Source organism: Epargyreus clarus, unplaced genomic scaffold (genome assembly GCF_041222505.1).
Source record: "Epargyreus clarus isolate Ecla_fem2 unplaced genomic scaffold, WU_Ecla_fem_2.2 ptg000007l, whole genome shotgun sequence".
Classification (NCBI taxonomy): Eukaryota; Metazoa; Arthropoda; class Insecta; order Lepidoptera; family Hesperiidae; genus Epargyreus; species Epargyreus clarus.
In genome coordinates this window covers 11,285,599-11,305,220 of record NW_027332215.1, presented here as the reverse complement: position 1 = coordinate 11,305,220, position 19,622 = coordinate 11,285,599, and the positions used below count along the sequence as shown (strand labels likewise).

The following is a 19,622-nucleotide window of genomic DNA, read 5'->3' as shown; positions in this document are numbered from 1 at the left end:
GAAGACACACCACAAGAAGTTTCAACCGAAATTGTTGAAGAATTACCTGAGGAAGTCAAAGTAACAGAAGTAAAATCGGAAACCGGTGACGTGAAGCGCGTCAAAACAATTAGGAAGGTAGTTAAGCGAAAGAGTGGCCCGGTTGTAGAAACCACGGAAGCAGTGACGGTGGAGAAAGACGACGAAGCTCCTGTGACGACAGTAACTGTTACAAAGGAGGTCGCCCCAACAGAAGAACTCATCGAGTTCCCTGAGGACGAAAAGACGCTCAAAGGTAAGCCAAAACACAAAAAACATAAACCTAAAGAACACACAACAGAGGAACACATTGACGAAACACTTACCCCACTTAAAGACACACCACAAGAAGTTCCATCCGAAATTGTCGAAGAATTGCCTGAGGAAGTCAAAGTAACTGAAGTAAAATCGGAAACCGGTGACGTGAAACGCGTCAAAACAATTAGGAAGGTAGTTAAGCGAAAGAGAGGCCCGGTTGTAGAAACCACGGAAGCAGTTACGGTGGAGAAAGACGACGAAGCTCCTGTGACGACAGTAACTGTTACAAAGGAGGTCGCCCCAACAGAAGAACTCATCGAGTTCCCTGAGGATGAAACGACACCAAAAGGTAAGCCTAAACACAAGAAACACAAACCTAAAGAACACATAACGGAGGAACACATTGACGAAACATTAACGCCACTTGAAGACACACCACAAGAAGTTCCAACCGAAATTGTTGAAGAATTACCTGAGGAAGTCAAAGTAACAGAAGTAAAATCGGAAACCGGTGACGTGAAACGCGTCAAAACAATTAGGAAGGTAGTTAAGCGTAAGAGAGGCCCGGTTGTAGAAACCACGGAGGCAGTCACGGTGGAGAAAGACGACGAAGCTCCTGTGACGACGGTAACTGTTACGAAGGAGGTCGCCCCGACAGACGAACTCATCGAGTTCCCTGAGGATGAAAAGACACCAAAAGGTAAGCCTAAACACAAGAAACACAAACCTAAAGAACACATAACAGAGGAACACATGGACGAAACATTAACCCCACTTGAAGACACACCACAAGAAGTTCCATCCGAAATTGTCGAAGAATTGCCTGAGGAAGTCAAAGTAACTGAAGTTAAATCGGAAACCGGTGACGTCAAACGCGTCAAAACAATTAGGAAGGTAGTCAAGCGAAAGAGAGGCCCGGTTGTTGAAACCACAGAAGCAGTCACTGTGGAGAAAGACGACGAAACTCCTGTGACGACAGTAACGGTTACGAAAGAGGTCGCCCCAACAGAACTCTCCGAGTTCCCTGAGGACGGAAAGACACCTAAAGGTAAGCCTAAGCACAAGAAAGACAAACCTAAAGAACACAAAACAGAGGAACACATTGACGAAACATTAACCCCACTTAAAGACACACCACAAGAAGTTCCATCCGAAATTGTTGAAGAATTACCTGAGGAAGTCAAAATAACTGAAGTAAAATCGGAAACCGGTGATGTGAAACGCATCAAAACAATTAGGAAGGTAGTTAAGCGAAAGAGAGGGCCGGTTGTAGAAACCACGGAAGCAGTTACGGTGGAGAAAGACGACGAAGCTCCTGTGACGACAGTAACTGTTACGAAGGAGGTCGCCCCGACAGAAGAACTCATCGAGTTCCCTGAGGACGAAAAGACGCCAAAAGGTAAGCCTAAACACAAGAAACACACTAAAGAACACACAACAGAGGAACACATTGACGAAACATTAACCCCACTTGAAGACACACCACAAGAAGTTCCAACCGAAATTGTTGAAGAATTACCTGAGGAAGTCAAAATAACAGAAGTAAAATCGGAAACCGGTGACGTGAAACGCGTCAAAACAATTAAGAAGGTAGTTAAGCGAAAGAGAGGCCCGGTTGTAGAAACCACGGAAGCAGTGACAGTGGAGAAAGATGACGAAGCTCCTGTGACGACGGTAATTGTTACGAAGGAGGTCGCCCCGACAGAAGAACTCATCGAGTTCCCTGAGGATGAAAAGACACCAAAAGGTAAGCCTAAACACAAGAAACACAAACCCAAAAAACAGACAACAGAGGAACTTATTGACGAAACATTAACCCCACTTGAAGACACACCACAAGAAGTTTCAACCGAAATTGTTGAAGAATTACCTGAGGAAGTCAAAGTAACAGAAGTAAAATCGGAAACCGGTGACGTGAAGCGCGTCAAAACAATTAGGAAGGTAGTTAAGCGAAAGAGTGGCCCGGTTGTAGAAACCACGGAAGCAGTGACGGTGGAGAAAGACGACGAAGCTCCTGTGACGACAGTAACTGTTACAAAGGAGGTCGCCCCAACAGAAGAACTCATCGAGTTCCCTGAGGACGAAAAGACGCTCAAAGGTAAGCCAAAACACAAAAAACATAAACCTAAAGAACACACAACAGAGGAACACATTGACGAAACACTTACCCCACTTAAAGACACACCACAAGAAGTTCCATCCGAAATTGTCGAAGAATTGCCTGAGGAAGTCAAAGTAACTGAAGTAAAATCGGAAACCGGTGACGTGAAACGCGTCAAAACAATTAGGAAGGTAGTTAAGCGAAAGAGAGGCCCGGTTGTAGAAACCACGGAAGCAGTTACGGTGGAGAAAGACGACGAAGCTCCTGTGACGACAGTAACTGTTACAAAGGAGGTCGCCCCAACAGAAGAACTCATCGAGTTCCCTGAGGACGAAAAGACGCTCAAAGGTAAGCCAAAACACAAAAAACATAAACCTAAAGAACACACAACAGAGGAACACATTGACGAAACACTTACCCCACTTAAAGACACACCACAAGAAGTTCCATCCGAAATTGTCGAAGAATTGCCTGAGGAAGTCAAAGTAACAGAAGAAAAATCGGAAACCGGTGACGTGAATCGCGTCAAAACAATTAGGAAGGTAGTTAAGCGAAAGAGAGGCCCAGTTGTAGAAACCACGGAAGTAGTCACGGTGGCGAAAGACGACGAAGCTCCAGTGACGACCGTCACTGTAACAGAAGAGGTTGCTCCTACCGAAGAATTTGTCGAATTCCCCGATGAAGAGATGAAACCCAAAGGTAAGCCTAAACACAAGAAACAGACACCTTCACAACACACTACCGACGAACACATTGATGAAACACTAACACCACTCGAAGACACACCACAAGAAGTACCATCAGAAATTCTTGAAGAATTGCCTGAAGAAGTCAAAGTCACGGAGGTGAAGACCGAAACAGGTGATGTGAAACGCGTCAAAACCATTAGGAAAGTAGTAAAGCGAAAGAAGGGTCCCGTCGTAGAAACCACCGAAGCGGTGACGGTAGAGAAAGACGACGAAGCTCCAGTGACGACCGTAACCGTAACAGAGGAGGTTGCTCCTACCGAAGAAGTCGTCGAATTCCCCGATGAAGAGAAGAAGCCCAAACGTAAGCCTAAACACAAGAAACTCACACCTTCACAACACACTACCGACGAACACATTGATGAAACACTAACACCACTCGAAGACACACCACAAGAAGTGCCATCCGAAATTCTTGAAGAATTACCTGAAGAAGTCAAAGTCACGGAGGTGAAGACTGAAACAGGTGATGTGAAACACGTCAAAACCATTAGGAAAGTAGTAAAGCGGAAGAAGGGCTCCGTCGTAGAAACCACCGAAGCGGTGACGGTAGAGAAAGATGACGAAGCTCCCGTGACGACAATCACTGTCACAGAAGAGGTTGCTCCTAAAGAAGAATTCGTCAAATTACCAGATGAGAAAAAGCCCAAAGGTAAGCCTAAACACAAGAAACACACACCTTCACAACACACTACCGACGAACACATTGATGAAACACTAACACCACTCGAAGACACACCACAAGAAGTACCATCAGAAATTCTTGAAGAATTGCCTGAAGAAGTCAAAGTCACGGAGGTGAAGACCGAAACAGGTGATGTGAAACGCGTCAAAACCATTAGGAAAGTAGTAAAGCGAAAGAAGGGTCCCGTCGTAGAAACCACCGAAGCGGTGACGGTAGAGAAAGACGACGAAGCTCCAGTGACGACCGTAACCGTAACAGAGGAGGTTGCTCCTACCGAAGAAGTCGTCGAATTCCCCGATGAAGAGAAGAAGCCCAAACGTAAGCCTAAACACAAGAAACTCACACCTTCACAACACACTACCGACGAACACATTGATGAAACACTAACACCACTCGAAGACACACCACAAGAAGTGCCATCAGAAATTCTTGAAGAATTGCCTGAAGAAGTCAAAGTCACGGAGGTGAAGACCGAAACAGGTGATGTGAAACGCGTCAAAACCATTAGGAAAGTAGTAAAGCGAAAGAAGGGTCCCGTCGTAGAAACCACCGAAGCGGTGACGGTAGAGAAAGACGACGAAGCTCCAGTGACGACCGTAACCGTAACAGAGGAGGTTGCTCCTACCGAAGAAGTCGTCGAATTCCCCGATGAAGAGAAGAAGCCCAAACGTAAGCCTAAACACAAGAAACTCACACCTTCACAACACACTACCGACGAACACATTGATGAAACACTAACACCACTCGAAGACACACCACAAGAAGTGCCATCCGAAATTCTTGAAGAATTGCCTGAAGAAGTCAAAGTCACGGAGGTGAAGACCGAAACAGGTGATGTGAAACGCGTGAGAACCATTAGGAAAGTAGTAAAGCGAAAGAAGGGCCCCGTCGTAGAAACCACCGAAGCGGTGACGGTAGAGAAAGACGACGAAGCTCCAGTGACGACCGTAACCGTAACAGAGGAGGTTGCTCCTATCGAAGAAGTCGTCGAATTCCCCGATGAAGAGAAGAAGCCCAAACGTAAGCCTAAACACAAGAAACTCACACCTTCACAACACACTACCGACGAACACATTGATGAAACACTAACACCACTCGAAGACACACCACAAGAAGTGCCATCCGAAATTCTTGAAGAATTGCCTGAAGAAGTCAAAGTCACGGAGGTGAGGACCGAAACAGGTGATGTGAAACGCGTGAAAACCATTAGGAAAGTAGTAAAGCGAAAGAAGGGCCCCGTCGTAGAAACCACCGAAGCGGTGACGGTAGAGAAAGACGACGAAGCTCCAGTGACGACCGTAACAGTAACAGAGGAGGTTGCTCCTACCGAAGAAGTCGTCGAATTCCCAGATGAAGAGAAGAAGCCCAAAGGTAAGCCTAAACACAAGAAACTCACACCTTCACAACACACTACCGACGAACACATTGATGAAACACTAATACCACTCGAAGACACACCAAAAGAAGTGCCATCAGAAATTCTTGAAGAATTGCCTGAAGAAGTCAAAGTCACGGAGGTGAAGACCGAAACAGGTGATGTGAAACGCGTGAAAACCATTAGGAAAGTAGTAAAGCGAAAGAAGGGCCCCGTCGTAGAAACCACCGAAGCGGTGACGGTAGAGAAAGACGACGAAGCTCCAGTGACGACCGTCACTGTAACAGAAGAGGTTGCTCCTACCGAAGAATTTGTCGAATTCCCTGATGAAGAGAAGAAGCCCAAAGGTAAGCCAAAACACAAGAAACACACACCTTCACAACACACTACCGACGAACACATTGATGAAACACTAATACCACTCGAAGACACACCAAAAGAAGTGCCATCAGAAATTCTTGAAGAATTGCCTGAAGAAGTCAAAGTCACGGAGGTGAAGACCGAAACAGGTGATGTGAAACGCGTGAAAACCATTAGGAAAGTAGTAAAGCGAAAGAAGGGCCCCGTCGTAGAATCCACCGAAGCGGTGACGGTAGAGAAAGACGACGAAGCTCCAGTGACGACCGTAACAGTAACAGAGGAGGTTGCTCCTACCGAAGAAGTCGTCGAATTCCCCGATGAAGAGAAGAAGTTCAAAGGTAAGCCTAAACACAAGAAACACACACCTTCACAACACATCACTGACGAACATATTGATGAAACACTAACACCACTCGAAGACACACCACAAGAAGTGCCATCCGAAATTCTTGAAGAATTACCTGAAGAAGTCAAAGTCACGGAGGTGAAGACCGAAACAGGTGATGTGAAACGCGTCAAAACCATTAGGAAAGTAGTAAAGCGAAAGAAGGGCCCCGTCGTAGAAACCACCGAAGCGGTGACGGTAGAGAAAGACGACGAAGCTCCAGTGACGACCGTCACTGTAACAGAGGAGGTTGCTCCTACCGAAGAAGTCGTCGAATTCCCCGATGAAGAGAAGAAGCCCAAAGGTAAGCCTAAACACAAGAAACACACACCTACACAACATACTACCGACGAACACATTGATGAAACACTAACACCACTCGAAGACACACCACAAGAAGTGCCATCCGAAATTCTTGAAGAATTGCCTGAAGAAGTCAAAGTCACGGAGGTGAAGACCGAAACAGGTGATGTGAAACGCGTCAAAACCATTAGGAAAGTAGTAAAGCGAAAGAAGGGCCCCGTCGTAGAAACCACCGAAGCGGTGACGGTAGAGAAAGACGACGAAGCTCCAGTGACGACCGTCACCGTAACAGAGGAGGTTGCTCCTACCGAAGAAGTCATCGAATTCCCCGATGAAGAGAAGAAGCCCAAAAGTAAGCCTAAACACAAGAAACTCACACCTACACAACACATTACCGACGAACACATTGATGAAACACTAACACCACTTGAAGACACACCACAAGAAGTGACATCCGAAATTCTTGAAGAATTGCCTGAAGAAGTCAAAGTCACGGAGGTGAAGACCGAAACAGGTGATGTGAAACGCGTCAAAACCATTAGGAAAGTAGTAAAGCGAAAGAAGAGCCCCGTCGTAGAAACCACCGAAGCGGTGACGGTAGAGAAAGACGACGAAGCTCCAGTGACGACCGTCACTGTAACAGAGGAGGTTGCTCCTACCGAAGAAGTCGTCAAATTCCCCGATGAAGAGAAGAAGCCCAAAGGTAAGCCTAAACACAAGAAACACACACCTACACAACATACTACCGACGAACACATTGATGAAACACTAACACCACTCGAAGACACACCACAAGAAGTGCCATCCGAAATTCTTGAAGAATTACCTGAAGAAGTCAAAGTCACGGAGGTGAAGACCGAAACAGGTGATGTGAAACGCGTCAAAACCATTAGGAAAGTAGTAAAGCGAAAGAAGGGTCCCGTCGTAGAAACCACCGAAGCGGTGACGGTAGAGAAAGACGACGAAGCTCCAGTGACGACCGTAACCGTAACAGAGGAGGTTGCTCCTACCGAAGAAGTCGTCGAATTCCCCGATGAAGAGAAGAAGCCCAAACGTAAGCCTAAACACAAGAAACTCACACCTTCACAACACACTACCGACGAACACATTGATGAAACACTAACACCACTCGAAGACACACCACAAGAAGTGCCATCCGAAATTCTTGAAGAATTGCCTGAAGAAGTCAAAGTCACGGAGGTGAAGACCGAAACAGGTGATGTGAAACGCGTGAGAACCATTAGGAAAGTAGTAAAGCGAAAGAAGGGCCCCGTCGTAGAAACCACCGAAGCGGTGACGGTAGAGAAAGACGACGAAGCTCCAGTGACGACCGTAACCGTAACAGAGGAGGTTGCTCCTATCGAAGAAGTCGTCGAATTCCCCGATGAAGAGAAGAAGCCCAAAGGTAAGCCTAAACACAAGAAACACACACCTACACAACATACTACCGACGAACACATTGATGAAACACTAACACCACTCGAAGACACACCACAAGAAGTGCCATCCGAAATTCTTGAAGAATTACCTGAAGAAGTCAAAGTCACGGAGGTGAAGACCGAAACAGGTGATGTAAAACGCGTCAAAACCATTAGGAAAGTATTAAAGCGAAAGAAGGGTCCCGTCGTAGAAACCACCGAAGCGGTGACGGTAGAGAAAGACGACGAAGCTCCAGTGACGACCGTCACTGTAACAGAGGAGGTTGCTCCTACCGAAGAAGTCGTCGAATTCCCCGATGAAGAGAAGAAGCCCAAAGGTAAGCCTAAACACAAGAAACTCACACCTTCACAACACACTACCGACGAACACATTGATGAAACACTAACACCACTCGAAGACACACCACAAGAAGTGCCATCCGAAATTCTTGAAGAATTGCCTGAAGAAGTCAAAGTCACGGAGGTGAAGACCGAAACAGGTGATGTGAAACGCGTCAAAACCATTAGGAAAGTAGTAAAGCGAAAGAAGGGCCCCGTCGTAGAAACCACCGAAGCGGTGACGGTAGAGAAAGACGACGAAGCTCCAGTGACGACCGTCACTGTAACAGAGGAGGTTGCTCCTACCGAAGAAGTCGTCGAATTCCCCGATGAAGAAAAGAAGCCCAAAGGTAAGCCTAAACACAAGAAACACACACCTTCACAACACATCACTGACGAACACATTGATGAAACACTAACACCACTCGAACACACACCACAAGTAGTGCCATCCGAAATTCTTGAAGAATTACCTGAAGAAGTCAAAGTCACGGAGGTGAAGACCGAAACAGGTGATGTGAAACGCGTCAAAACCATTAGGAAAGTAGTAAAGCGAAAGAAGGGCCCCGTCGTAGAAACCACTGAAGCGGTGACGGTAGAGAAAGACGACGAAGCTCCAGTGACGACCGTAACCGTAACAGAGGAGGTTGCTCCTACCGAAGAAGTTGTCGAATTCCCCGATGAAGAGAAGAAGCCCAAAAGTAAGCCTAAACACAAGAAACTCACACCTACACAACACATTACCGACGAACACATTGATGAAACACTAACACCACTTGAAGACACACCACAAGAAGTGACATCCGAAATTCTTGAAGAATTGCCTGAAGAAGTCAAAGTCACGGAGGTGAAGACCGAAACAGGTGATGTGAAACGCGTCAAAACCATTAGGAAAGTAGTAAAGCGAAAGAAGGGCCCCGTCGTAGAAACCACCGAAGCGGTGACGGTAGAGAAAGACGACGAAGCTCCAGTGACGACCGTCACTGTAACAGAGGAGGTTGCTCCTACCGAAGAAGTCGTCGAATTCCCCGATGAAGAAAAGAAGCCCAAAGGTAAGCCTAAACACAAGAAACACACACCTTCACAACACATCACTGACGAACACATTGATGAAACACTAACACCACTCGAAGACACACCAAAAGAAGTGCCATCCGAAATTCTTGAAGAATTACCTGAAGAAGTCAAAGTCACGGAGGTGAAGACCGAAACAGGTGATGTGAAACGCGTCAAAACCATTAGGAAAGTAGTAAAGCGAAAGAAGGGCCCCGTCGTAGAAACCACCGAAGCGGTGACGGTAGAGAAAGACGACGAAGCTCCAGTGACGACCGTCACTGTAACAGAGGAGGTTGCTCCTACCGAAGAAGTCGTCGAATTCCCAGATGAAGAGAAGAAGCCCAAAGGTAAGCCTAAACACAAGAAACACACACCTACACAACATACTACCGACGAACACATTGATGAAACACTAACACCACTCGAAGACACACCACAAGTAGTGCCATCCGAAATTCTTGAAGAATTACCTGAAGAAGTCAAAGTCACGGAGGTGAAGACCGAAACAGGTGATGTGAAACGCGTCAAAACCATTAGGAAAGTAGTAAAGCGAAAGAAGGGCCCCGTCGTAGAAACCACCGAAGCGGTGACGGTAGAGAAAGACGACGAAGCTCCAGTGACGACCGTAACCGTAACAGAGGAGGTTGCTCCTACCGAAGAAGTTGTCGAATTCCCCGATGAAGAGAAGAAGCCCAAAAGTAAGCCTAAACACAAGAAACTCACACCTACACAACACATTACCGACGAACACATTGATGAAACACTAACACCACTTGAAGACACACCACAAGAAGTGACATCCGAAATTCTTGAAGAATTGCCTGAAGAAGTCAAAGTCACGGTGGTGAAGACCGAAACAGGTGATGTGAAACGCGTCAAAATCATTAGGAAAGTAGTAAAGCGAAAGAAGGGCCCCGTCATAGAAACCACCGAAGCGGTGACGGTAGAGAAAGACGACGAAGCTCCAGTGACGACCGTCACTGTAACAGAGGAGGTTGCTCCTACCGAAGAAGTCGTCGAATTCCCCGATGAAGAGAAGAAGCCCAAAGGTAAGCCTAAACACAAGAAACACACACCTACACAACACACCACTGACGAACACATTGATGAAACACTAAGACCACTCGAAGACACACCACAAGAAGTGCCATCCGAAATTCTTGAAGAATTGCCTGAAGAAGTCAAAGTCACGGAAGTGAAGACCGAAACAGGTGATGTGAAACGCGTCAAAACCATTAGGAAAGTAGTAAAGCGAAAGAAGGGCCCCGTCGTAGAAACCACCGAAGCGGTGACGGTAGAGAAAGACGACGAAGCTCCAGTGACGACCGTCACTGTAACAGAGGAGGTTGCTCCTACCGAAGAAGTCGTCGAATTCCCCGATGAAGAGAAAAAGCTCAAAGGTAAGCCTAAACACAAGAAACACACACCTTCACAACACATCACTGACGAACACATTGATGAAACACTAACACCACTCGAAGACACACCAAAAGAAGTGCCATCCGAAATTCTTGAAGAATTACCTGAAGAAGTCAAAGTCACGGAGGTGAAGACCGAAACAGGTGATGTGAAACGCGTCAAAACCATTAGGAAAGTAGTAAAGCGAAAGAAGGGCCCCGTCGTAGAAACCACCGAAGCGGTGACGGTAGAGAAAGACGACGAAGCTCCAGTGACGACCGTCACTGTAACAGAGGAGGTTGCTCCTACCGAAGAAGTCGTCGAATTCCCCGATGAAGAGAAGAAGCCCAAAGGTAAGCCTAAACACAAGAAACACACACCTTCACAACACATCACTGACGAACACATTGATGAAACACTAACACCACTCGAAGACACACCAAAAGAAGTGCCATCCGAAATTCTTGAAGAATTACCTGAAGAAGTCAAAGTCACGGAGGTGAAGACCGAAACAGGTGATGTGAAACGCGTCAAAACCATTAGGAAAGTAGTAAAGCGAAAGAAGGGCCCCGTCGTAGAAACCACCGAAGCGGTGACGGTAGAGAAAGACGACGAAGCTCCAGTGACGACCGTCACTGTAACAGAGGAGGTTGCTCCTACCGAAGAAGTCGTCGAATTCCCCGATGAAGAGAAGAAGCCCAAAGGTAAGCCTAAACACAAGAAACACACACCTACACAACATACTACCGACGAACACATTGATGAAACACTAACACCACTCGAAGACACACCACAGGAAGTGCCATCCGAAATTCTTGAAGAATTGCCTGAAGAAGTCAAAGTCACGGAGGTGAAGACCGAAACAGGTGATGTGAAACGCGTCAAAACCATTAGGAAAGTAGTAAAGCGAAAGAAGGGCCCCGTCGTAGAAACCACCGAAGCGGTGACGGTAGAGAAAGACGACGAAGCTCCAGTGACGACCGTCACTGTAACAGAGGAGGTTGCTCCTACCGAAGAAGTCGTCAAATTCCCCGATGAAGAGAAGAAGCCCAAAGGTAAGCCTAAACACAAGAAACACACACCTACACAACATACTACCGACGAACACATTGATGAAACACTAACACCACTCGAAGACACACCACAAGAAGTGCCATCCGAAATTCTTGAAGAATTACCTGAAGAAGTCAAAGTCACGGAGGTGAAGACCGAAACAGGTGATGTGAAACGCGTCAAAACCATTAGGAAAGTAGTAAAGCGAAAGAAGGGTCCCGTCGTAGAAACCACCGAAGCGGTGACGGTAGAGAAAGACGACGAAGCTCCAGTGACGACCGTCACTGTAACAGAGGAGGTTGCTCCTACAGAAGAAGTCGTCGAATTCCCCGATGAAGAGAAGAAGCCCAAAGGTAAGCCTAAACACAAGAAACACACACCTTCACAACACACCACTGACGAACACATTGATGAAACACTAACACCACTCGAAGACACACCAAAAGAAGTGCCATCCGAAATTCTTGAAGAATTGCCTGAAGAAGTCGAAGTCACGGAGGTGAAGACCGAAACAGGTGATGTGAAACGCGTCAAAACCATTAGGAAAGTAGTAAAGCGAAAGAAGGGCCCCGTCGTAGAAACCACCGAAGCGGTGACGGTAGAGAAAGACGACGAAGCTCCAGTGACAACCGTCACTGTAACAGAAGAGGTTGCTCCTACCGAAGAAGTCGTCGAATTCCCCGATGAAGAGAAGAAGCCCAAAGGTAAGCCTAAACACAAGAAACACACACCTACACAACACACCACTGACGAACACATTGATGAAACACTAACACCACTCGAAGACACACCACAAGAAGTGCCATCCGAAATTCTTGAAGAATTGCCTGAAGAAGTCAAAGTCACGGAGGTGAAGACCGAAACAGGTGATGTGAAACGCGTCAAAACCATTAGGAAAGTAGTAAAGCGAAAGAAGGGCCCCGTCGTAGAAACCACCGAAGCGGTGACGGTAGAGAAAGACGACGAAGCTCCAGTGACGACCGTCACTGTAACAGAAGAGGTTGCTCCTACTGAAGAATTCATCGAATTCCCCGATGAAGAAAAGAAGCCCAAAGGTAAGCCTAAACACAAGAAACACACACCTACACAACACACCACTGACGAACACATTGATGAAACACTAACACCACTCGAAGACACACCACAAGAAGTGCTATCCGAAATTCTTGAAGAATTACCTGAAGAAGTCAAAGTCACGGAGGTGAAGACCGAAACAGGTGATGTGAAACGCGTCAAAACCATTAGGAAAGTAGTAAAGCGAAAGAAGGGTCCCGTCGTAGAAACCACCGAAGCAGTGACGGTAGAGAAAGACAACGAAGCTCCAGTGACGACCGTCACCGTAACAGAAGAGGTTGCTCCTACAGAAGACTTCGTCGAATTCCCCGTTGAAGAGAAGAAGACCAAAGGTAAGCCTAAACACAAGAAACACACACCCACACAACACACCACTGACGAACACATTGATGAAACACTAACACCACTCGAAGACACACCACAAGAAGTGCCATCCGAAATTCTTGAAGAATTGCCTGAAGAAGTCAAAGTCACGGAGGTGAAGACCGAAACAGGTGATGTGAAACGCGTGAAAACCATTAGGAAAGTAGTAAAGCGTAAGAAAGGCCCCGTCGTAGAAACCACCGAAGCGGTGACGGTAGAGAAAGACGACGAAGCTCCAGTGACGACCGTAACCGTAACAGAGGAGGTTGCTCCTACCGAAGAAGTCGTCGAATTCCCCGATGAAGAGAAGAAGCCCAAAGGTAAGCCTAAACACAAGAAACTCACACCTACACAACACATCACTGACGAACACATTGATGAAACACTAACACCACTCGAAGACACACCAAAAGAAGTGCCATCCGAAATTCTTGAAGAATTGCCTGAAGAAGTCAAAGTCACGGAGGTGAAGACCGAAACAGGTGATGTGAAACGCGTCAAAACGATTAGGAAAGTAGTAAAGCGAAAGAAGGGTCCCGTCGTAGAAACCACCGAAGCAGTGACGGTAGAGAAAGACGACGAAGCTCCAGTGACGACCGTCACCGTAACAGAAGAGGTTGCTCCTACAGAAGACTTCGTCGAATTCCCCGTTGAAGAGAAGAAGCCCAAAGGTAAGCCTAAACACAAGAAACACACACCCACACAACACACCACTGACGAACACATTGATGAAACACTAACACCACTCGAAGACACACCACAAGGAGTGCCATCTGAAATTCTTGAAGAATTGCCTGAAGAAGTCAAAGTCACGGAGGTGAAGACCGAAACAGGTGATGTGAAACGCGTGAAAACCATTAGGAAAGTAGTAAAGCGAAAGAAGGGCCCCGTCGTAGAAACCACCGAAGCGGTGACGGTAGAGAAAGACGACGAAGCTCCAGTGACGACCGTAACCGTAACAGAGGAGGTTGCTCCTACCGAAGAAGTCGTCGAATTCCCCGATGAAGAGAAGAAGCCCATAGGTAAGCCTAAACACAAGAAACTCACACCTACACAACACATTACCGACGAACACATTGATGAAACACTAACACCACTCGAAGACACACCACAAGAAGTGCCATCCGAAATTCTTGAAGAATTACCTGAAGAAGTCAAAGTCACGGAGGTGAAGACCGAAACAGGTGATGTGAAACGCGTCAAAACCATTAGGAAAGTAGTAAAGCGAAAGAAGGGTCCCGTCGTAGAAACCACCGAAGCGGTGACGGTAGAGAAAGACGACGAAGCTCCAGTGACGACCGTCACTGTAACAGAGGAGGTTGCTCCTACCGAAGAAGTCGTCGAATTCCCCGATGAAGAGAAGAAGCCCAAAGGTAAGCCTAAACACAAGAAACACACACCTACACAACACATTACCAACGAACACATTGATGAAACACTAACACCACTCGAAGACACACCACAAGAAGTGCCATTCGAAATTCTTGAAGAATTACCTGAAGAAGTCAAAGTCACGGAGGTGAAGACCAAAACAGGTGATGTGAAACGCGTCAAAACCATTAGGAAAGTAGTAAAGCGAAAGAAGGGCCCCGTCGTAGAAACCACCGAAGCGGTGACGGTAGAGAAAGACGACGAAGCTCCAGTGACGACCGTCACTGTAACAGAGGAGGTTGCTCCTACCGAAGAAGTCGTCGAATTCCCCGATGAAGAGAAGAAGCCCAAAGGTAAGCCTAAACACAAGAAACACACACCTACACAACACATTACCGACGAACACATTGATGAAACACTAACACCACTCGAAGACACACCACAAGAAGTGCCATCCGAAATTCTTGAAGAATTGCCTGAAGAAGTCAAAGTCACGGAGGTGAAGACCGAAACAGGTGATGTGAAACGCGTCAAAACCATTAGGAAAGTAGTAAAGCGAAAGAAGGGCCCCGTCGTAGAAACCACCGAAGCGGTGACGGTAGAGAAAGACGACGAAGCTCCAGTGACGACCGTCATTGTAACAGAGGAGGTTGCTCCTACCGAAGAAGTCGTCGAATTCCCCGATGAAGAGAAGAAGCCCAAAGGTAAGCCTAAACACAAGAAACACACACCTACACAACACATTACCGACGAACACATTGATGAAACACTAACACCACTCGAAGACACACCACAAGAAGTGTCATCCGAAATTCTTGAAGAATTACCTGAAGAAGTCAAAGTCACGGAGGTGAAGACCGAAACAGGTGATGTGAAACGCGTCAAAACCATTAGGAAAGTAGTAAAGCGAAAGAAGGGCCCCGTCGTAGAAACCACCGAAGCAGTGACGGTAGAGAAAGACGACGAAGCTCCAGTGACGACCGTCACCGTAACAGAAGAGGTTGCTCCTACAGAAGACTTCATCGAATTCCCCGTTGAAGAGAAGAAGCCCAAAGGTAAGCCTAAACACAAGAAACACACACCCACACAACACACCACTGACGAACACATTGATGAAACACTAACACCACTCGAAGACACACCACAAGAAGTGCCATCCGAAATTCTTGAAGAATTACCTGAAGAAGTCAAAGTCACGGAGGTGAAGACCGAAACAGGTGATGTGAAACGCGTCAAAACCATTAGGAAAGTAGTAAAGCGAAAGAAGGGCCCCGTCGTAGAAACCACCGAAGCGGTGACAGTAGAGAAAGACGACGAAGCTCCAGTGACGACCGTCACTGTAACAGAGGAGGTTGTTCCTACCGAAGAAGTCGTCGAATTCCCCGATGAAGAGAAGAAGCTCAAAGGTAAGCCTAAACACAAGAAACACACACCTTCACAACACACTACCGACGAACACATTGATGAAACACTAACACCACTCGAAGACACACCAAAAGAAGTGCCATCCGAAATTCTTGAAGAATTGCCTGAAGAAGTCAAAGTCACGGAGGTGAAGACCGAAACAGGTGATGTGAAACGCGTCAAAACCATTAGGAAAGTAGTAAAGCGAAAGAAAGGTCCAGTCGTAGAAACCACCGAAGCAGTGACGGTAGAGAAAGACGACGAAGCTCCAGTGACGACCGTCACTGTAACAGAGGAGGTTGCTCCTACCGAAGAATTCATCGAATTCCCCGATGAAGAGAAGAAGCCCAAAGGTAAGCCTAAACACAAGAAACACACACCCACACAACACACCACTGACGAACACATTGATGAAACACTAACACCACTCGAAGACACACCAAAAGAAGTGCCATCCGAAATTCTTGAAGAATTGCCTGAAGAAGTCAAAGTCACGGAGGTGAAGACCGAAACAGGTGATGTGAAACGCGTGAAAACCATTAGGAAAGTAGTAAAGCGAAAGAAGGGCCCCGTCGTAGAAACCACCGAAGCAGTGACGGTAGAGAAAGACGACGAAGCTCCAGTGACGACCGTCACTGTTACAGAAAAGGTTGCTCCTACCGAAGAATTTGTCAAATTCCCTGATGAAGAGAAGAAGCCCAAAGGTAAGCCTAAACACAAGAAACACACACCCACACAACACACCACTGACGAACACATTGATGAAACACTAACACCACTCGAAGACACACCACAAGAAGTGCCATCCGAAATTCTTGAAGAATTACCTGAAGAAGTCAAAGTCACGGAGGTGAAGACCGAAACAGGTGATGTGAAACGCGTGAAAACTATTAGGAAAGTAGTAAAGCGAAAGAAAGGCCCCGTCGTGGAAACCACCGAAGCGGTGACGGTAGAGAAAGACGACGAAGCTCCAGTGACGACCGTCACTGTAACAGAGGAGGTTGCTCCTACCGAAAAAGTCGTCGAATTCCCCGTTGAAGAGAAGAAGCCCAAAGGTAAGCCTAAACACAAGAAACACACACCCACACAACACACCACTGACGAACACATTGATGAAACACTAACACCACTCGAAGACACACCACAAGAAGTGCCATCCGAAATTCTAGAAGAATTGCCTGAAGAAGTCAAAGTCACGGAGGTGAAGACCGAAACAGGTGATGTGAAACGCGTCAAAACCATTAGGAAAGTAGTAAAGCGAAAGAAGGGTCCCGTCGTAGAAACCACCGAAGCGGTGACGGTAGAGAAAGACGACGAAGCTCCAGTGACGACCGTCACTGTAACAGAGGAGGTTGCTCCTACCGAAGAAGTCGTCGAATTCCCCGATGAAGAGAAGAAGCCCAAAGGTAAGCCTAAACACAAGAAACACACACCCACACAACACACCACTGACGAACACATTGATGAAACACTAACAGCACTCGAAGACACACCACAAGAAGTGCCATCCGAAATTCTTGAAGAATTGCCTGAAGAAGTCAAAGTCACGGAGGTGAAGACCGAAACAGGTGATGTGAAACGCGTCAAAACCATTAGGAAAGTAGTAAAGCGAAAGAAGGGCCCCGTCGTAGAAACCACCGAAGCGGTGACGGTAGAGAAAGACGACGAAGCTCCAGTGACGACCGTCACTGTAACAGAAGAGGTTGCTCCTACTGAAGAATTCATCGAATTCCCCGATGAAGAAAAGAAGCCCAAAGGTAAGCCTAAACACAAGAAACACACACCTACACAACACACCACTGACGAACACATTGATGAAACACTAACACCACTCGAAGACACACCACAAGAAGTGCTATCCGAAATTCTTGAAGAATTACCTGAAGAAGTCAAAGTCACGGAGGTGAAGACCGAAACAGGTGATGTGAAACGCGTCAAAACCATTAGGAAAGTAGTAAAGCGAAAGAAGGGTCCCGTCGTAGAAACCACCGAAGCAGTGACGGTAGAGAAAGACAACGAAGCTCCAGTGACGACCGTCACCGTAACAGAAGAGGTTGCTCCTACAGAAGACTTCGTCGAATTCCCCGTTGAAGAGAAGAAGACCAAAGGTAAGCCTAAACACAAGAAACACACACCCACACAACACACCACTGACGAACACATTGATGAAACACTAACACCACTCGAAGACACACCACAAGAACTGCCATCCGAAATTCTTGAAGAATTGCCTGAAGAAGTCAAAGTCACGGAGGTGAAGACCGAAACAGGTGATGTGAAACGCGTGAAAACCATTAGGAAAGTAGTAAAGCGTAAGAAAGGCCCCGTCGTAGAAACCACCGAAGCGGTGACGGTAGAGAAAGACGACGAAGCTCCAGTGACGACCGTCACCGTAACAGAAGAGGTTGCTCCTACAGAAGACTTCGTCGAATTCCCCGTTGAAGAGAAGAAGACCAAAGGTAAGCCTAAACACAAGAAACACACACCCACACAACACACCACTGACGAACACATTGATGAAACACTAACACCACTCGAAGACACACCACAAGAAGTGCCATCCGAAATTCTTGAAGAATTGCCTGAAGAAGTCAAAGTCACGGAGGTGAAGACCGAAACAGGTGATGTGAAACGCGTCAAAACCATTAGGAAAGTAGTAAAGCGAAAGAAGGGTCCCGTCGTAGAAACCACCGAAGCGGTGACGGTAGAGAAAGACGACGAAGCTCCAGTGACAACCGTCACTGTAACAGAAGAGGTTGCTCCTACCGAAGAATTCATCGAATTCGCCGATGAAGAGAAGAAGCCCAAAGGTAAGCCTAAACACAAGAAACACACACCTACACAACACACCACTGACGAACACATTGATGAAACACTAACACCACTCGAAGACACACCACAAGAAGTGCCATCCGAAATTCTTGAAGAATTACCTGAAGAAGTCAAAGTCACGGAGGTGAAGACCAAAACAGGTGATGTGAAACGCGTCAAAACCATTAGGAAAGTAGTAAAGCGAAAGAAGGGTCCCGTCGTAGAAACCACCGAAGCGGTGACGGTAGAGAAAGACGACGAAGCTCCAGTGACGACCGTCACTGTAACAGAGGAGGTTGCTCCTACCGAAGAAGTCGTCGAATTCCCCGATGAAGAGAAGAAGCCCAAAGGTAAGCCTAAACACAAGAAACACACATCTACACAACACACCACTGACGAACACATTGATGAAACACTAACACCACTCGAAGACACACCACAAGAAGTGCCATCCGAAATTCTTGAAGAATTGCCTGAAGAAGTCAAAGTCACGGAGGTGAAGACCGAAACAGGTGATGTGAAACGCGTGAAAACCATTAGGAAAGTAGTAAAGCGAAAGAAGGGCCCCGTCGTAGAAACCACCGAAGCGGTGACGGTAGAGAAAGACGACGAAGCTCCAGTGACGACCTTCACTGTAACAGAAGAGGTTGCTCCTACCGAAGAAGTCGTCGAATTCCCCGATGAAGAGAAGAAGCCCAAAGGTAAGCCTAAACACAAGAAACACACACCTACACAACACACCACTGACGAACACATTGATGAAACACTAACACCACTCGAAGACACACCACAAGAAGTGCCATCCGAAATTCTTGAAGAATTGCCTGAAGAAGTCAAAGTCACGGAGGTGAAGACCGAAACAGGTGATGTGAAACGCGTGAAAACCATTAGGAAAGTAGTAAAGCGAAAGAAGGGCCCCGTCGTAGAAACCACCGAAGCGGTGACGGTAGAGAAAGACGACGAAGCTCCAGTGACAACCGTCACTGTAACAGAAGAGGTTGCTCCTACCGAAGAATTCATCGAATTCCCCGATGAAGAGAAGAAGCCCAAAGGTAAGCCTAAACACATGAAACACACACCTACACAACACACCACTGACGAACA

At 46.8% G+C, this 19,622-nt stretch overlaps 1 protein-coding gene and 1 long non-coding RNA gene across 13 annotated transcripts in view; one reads left to right on the top strand and one right to left on the bottom strand.

The window, feature by feature from the left end:
* Window positions 1-19,622, bottom strand: part of LOC140743398 (uncharacterized) — an 82,294-nt gene that overhangs the window by 34,880 nt on the left and 27,792 nt on the right. The window lies entirely within an intron of this gene.
* The window catches only part of Titin2 (titin-like protein), a 77,188-nt gene that overhangs the window by 32,559 nt on the left and 25,007 nt on the right, over window positions 1-19,622 (top strand). For 6 of the 12 annotated variants that reach the window (XM_073074612.1, XM_073074611.1, XM_073074620.1 and 3 more), the window contains one exon: window positions 275-2,725. The exons of 2 other annotated variants lie outside the window; for them this stretch is intronic. In XM_073074612.1, the coding sequence (XP_072930713.1) occupies window positions 275-2,725 (2,451 nt within the window). The remainder of the gene's footprint in view (window positions 1-274; window positions 2,726-19,622) is intronic. 4 more of the 12 variants (XM_073074614.1, XM_073074618.1, XM_073074617.1 and 1 more) reach the window with 4 other exon arrangements.